The sequence below is a fragment of the Mus caroli genome, chromosome 2, assembly GCF_900094665.2.
Source record: "Mus caroli chromosome 2, CAROLI_EIJ_v1.1, whole genome shotgun sequence".
In the NCBI taxonomy this organism is placed as follows: domain Eukaryota; kingdom Metazoa; phylum Chordata; class Mammalia; order Rodentia; family Muridae; genus Mus; species Mus caroli.
The window spans coordinates 80355087-80358036 of record NC_034571.1 but is presented as its reverse complement, the minus strand read 5'-3'; the positions used below and the strand labels follow the sequence as shown (position 1 = coordinate 80358036).

At 36.6% G+C, this 2950-nt stretch overlaps 1 protein-coding gene across 1 annotated transcript; it reads left to right on the top strand.

Moving 5' to 3' along the window:
- Positions 1-771: 771 nt before the first annotated feature.
- Positions 772-1725, top strand: LOC110289740 (olfactory receptor 8K1-like). The gene has a single exon (XM_021156102.1). The coding sequence runs from the start codon at positions 775-777 to the stop codon at positions 1723-1725; it is 951 nt and encodes a 316-aa protein (XP_021011761.1). The 5' UTR covers positions 772-774.
- The last annotated feature ends 1225 nt before the right edge of the window (positions 1726-2950 follow it).

Sequence of the window (2950 nt, the reverse complement as noted above, 5' to 3'; positions counted from 1 at the left end):
TTGTTTCTTTATGCATGTGACTGGCTTGTTTAGAAAAAAAAACATTTCCTATTATTTATATCTGTCTATATCTATGTCTATGTATATAGCCTATAGATGTACACATAAACATAGCTCTACAACTATATCATCTATATATTTATCTATAATATGTGTGTGTGTGTGTGTGTGTGTGTGTGTATGTGTGTGTGTGTGTGTTTGAGGATGTGTGTGCTTTTAAAATTGAAAATTTAAAAAGGAGAAATAAAATAAAAAACTTTTTTACCTATTTAATAACTTGGCAACAGATGAAGTAGATATTCTTTCTTTTATCACAGTGAGTGCTTACAGCTGAATATGATGGCACATGCCTCTAACCCTATCTCTCAGCTCTCATGGGTATTAGCAACAGAATTGTAAGTTCTTGGTTGTTCTCAGCCACATAGTTAATGTGAAGCCAGACAAGACTACAGAAGGTTCTGTTGATGCAGAGACAGGATGAATACAATTTCCAAACCACTCTGAGCAAGACCCAATCTCAAAACAGAACAAAATATGAAAACAAAATCAAAAGCATTTAATATTATTTTATTATTCTGTCCCTGGTAAAGCCCACTGTACCATAGTTTTTTAGATATAAATGTTGTCTTCTATATTTTTCTTGAATGGAGCAGAACTGGTTAGGTAGAAGAAGCCATATCTTATATGTCATGCTATAGGCTCTCTGACATACAGGATTTTACAAATAATTTATGTTAAACTTACTTCCTGCACAGATCGACACTTTTGAGCCAAATGGAGAAATTCAACCACAGTGCAAGGATCCAGGTCACTGAATTTATTCTCTTGGGACTCACCAACAACCCAGGCCTCAAAGCACCATTCTTTGTAATATTTTTAGTCATATATTTGGTAACGCTGATGGGCAGTCTGGGCATGGTTATCCTGACTCATATAGACTCGAAACTACATACTCCTATGTACTTTTTCCTGAGACATTTATCAATCACAGATCTTGATTACTCTACAGTTATTGGTCCAAAATTGATGGTAAATTTTGTTATGCAGCAGAATATAATTTCCTACACAGGGTATGCTATACAACTGACATTCTTTGAGATTTTCATTATTACTGAACTGTTTATCCTCCCAGCCATGGCGTATGACCACTATGTAGCCATCTGCAAACCTCTTCTCTACATGATCATCATGGCAGGAAAAGTATGTTGGGAGCTGGTACTGGTACCCTATCTCTATAGCCTATTTGTGTCCTTACTTCTCACAATTAAGTTATTTACACTGCCCTTTTGTGGCTCTAACATCATCAGTTACTTTTATTGTGACTGTGTCCCTCTGATATCTCTGCTCTGTTCTGACACACATGAATTAGAACTGATTATNTTAATTTTCTCAGGCTGCAATTTACTNTCNTCCCTNCTCATTGTGCTGGTGTCTTACATGTTCATTTTTGTGGCAATTCTCAGGATGAACTCCAAGGAGGGGAGGTCCAAAGCCTTCTCCACGTGCAGCTCTCATCTGACAGTAGTGGTTGTGTTCTACAGAACACTGATGTTTATTTACCTGCAACCCAAATCTAGTCATACTTTTGAAATTGATAAAATGGCCTCTGTGTTTTATACACTAGTCATTCCTATGCTCAATCCATTGATATACAGCCTAAGAAACAAAGAAGTAAAGGAGGCCCTTAAGAGAACTCTTACTCATGGACTCAGAATCCACACTTAATAACTCAATTCATGTGCACAGCCTCATACTATGTCAGACCGTGAGACACATGAGATTATCAAATAGCAGAAATGCACAGCAAGATTGAGTCTCTTTTTTCATTTCTTACATGAAAACCTCTTTTCCTTCCAACACAAAATAATAAAAAATAGGACTAATAAAATAAAATCTTCAAATCATAATCAAGATCCCATGGGAAACAGTAGTTTATAAATATGGGAAAATGTAGAAATGCAATATTTTTTTGTTGTTTAAATTTCATCTTGTAAAAGAAAAAAATAAAGGTTAATTAAAATGAATCAATATAAAGTATAGAATTGGTAACCTCCATATTATAGCTGTGACTGTGTACTAAAATTAAATAAGATTATACCATAAAGAACATACCAGCTAAACTGGAGGAGAGAAAAATGTGATCAATGTAATTACACCAGAAAATCAATTTAAAAAGTTAAAGCTAAAGTTCAAAGAAAAGAATAGATCCAGGATAAAATTTCAATCAATGTTAGATAACATTTTACATATCAAGGAAAATTATACATAGAAAGATGTTTTTTTATTTAGACACTATGAAGAGTTACCATGGGTAACTTCACAGCCACTTGATGCAATCTTGTTTTTTTTTTTTTAATTTTTTATTAGGTATTTTCCTCATTTATATTTCCAATGCTATCCAAAAGTCCCCAGTACACCCCCCCCCGACTCCCCTACCCACCCACTCCCACTTTTTGGCCCTGGTGTTCCCCTGTACTGGGGCATCTAAAGTTTGCAAGTCCAATGGGCCTCTCTTTCCAGTGATGGCTGACTAGGCCATCTTTTGATACATATGCACCTAGAGTCAAGAGCTCTGGGGTACTGGCTAGTTCATAATGTTGTTCCACCTATAGGGTTGCAGATCACTTTAGCTCCTCAGGTACTTTCTCTAGCCCCTCCACTGGCGGTCCTGTGATCCATCCAATAGCTGACTGTGAGCATCCACTTCTGTGTTTGCTAGGTCCAAGCATTGTCTCACAAGAGACAGCTATATCAGCGTCCTTTCAGCAAATGCTTGCTAGTGTATGCAATGGTGTCAGCCTTTGGAAGGTGATTATAAGATGGATCCCTGGATATGGCAGTCTTTAGATGGTCCATCCTTTTGTCACAGCTCCAAACTTTATCTCTGTAACTCTTTCCATGAGTGTTTTGTTCCGAATTCTAAGGGGCAAATGTCCACACTTAGGTCTTC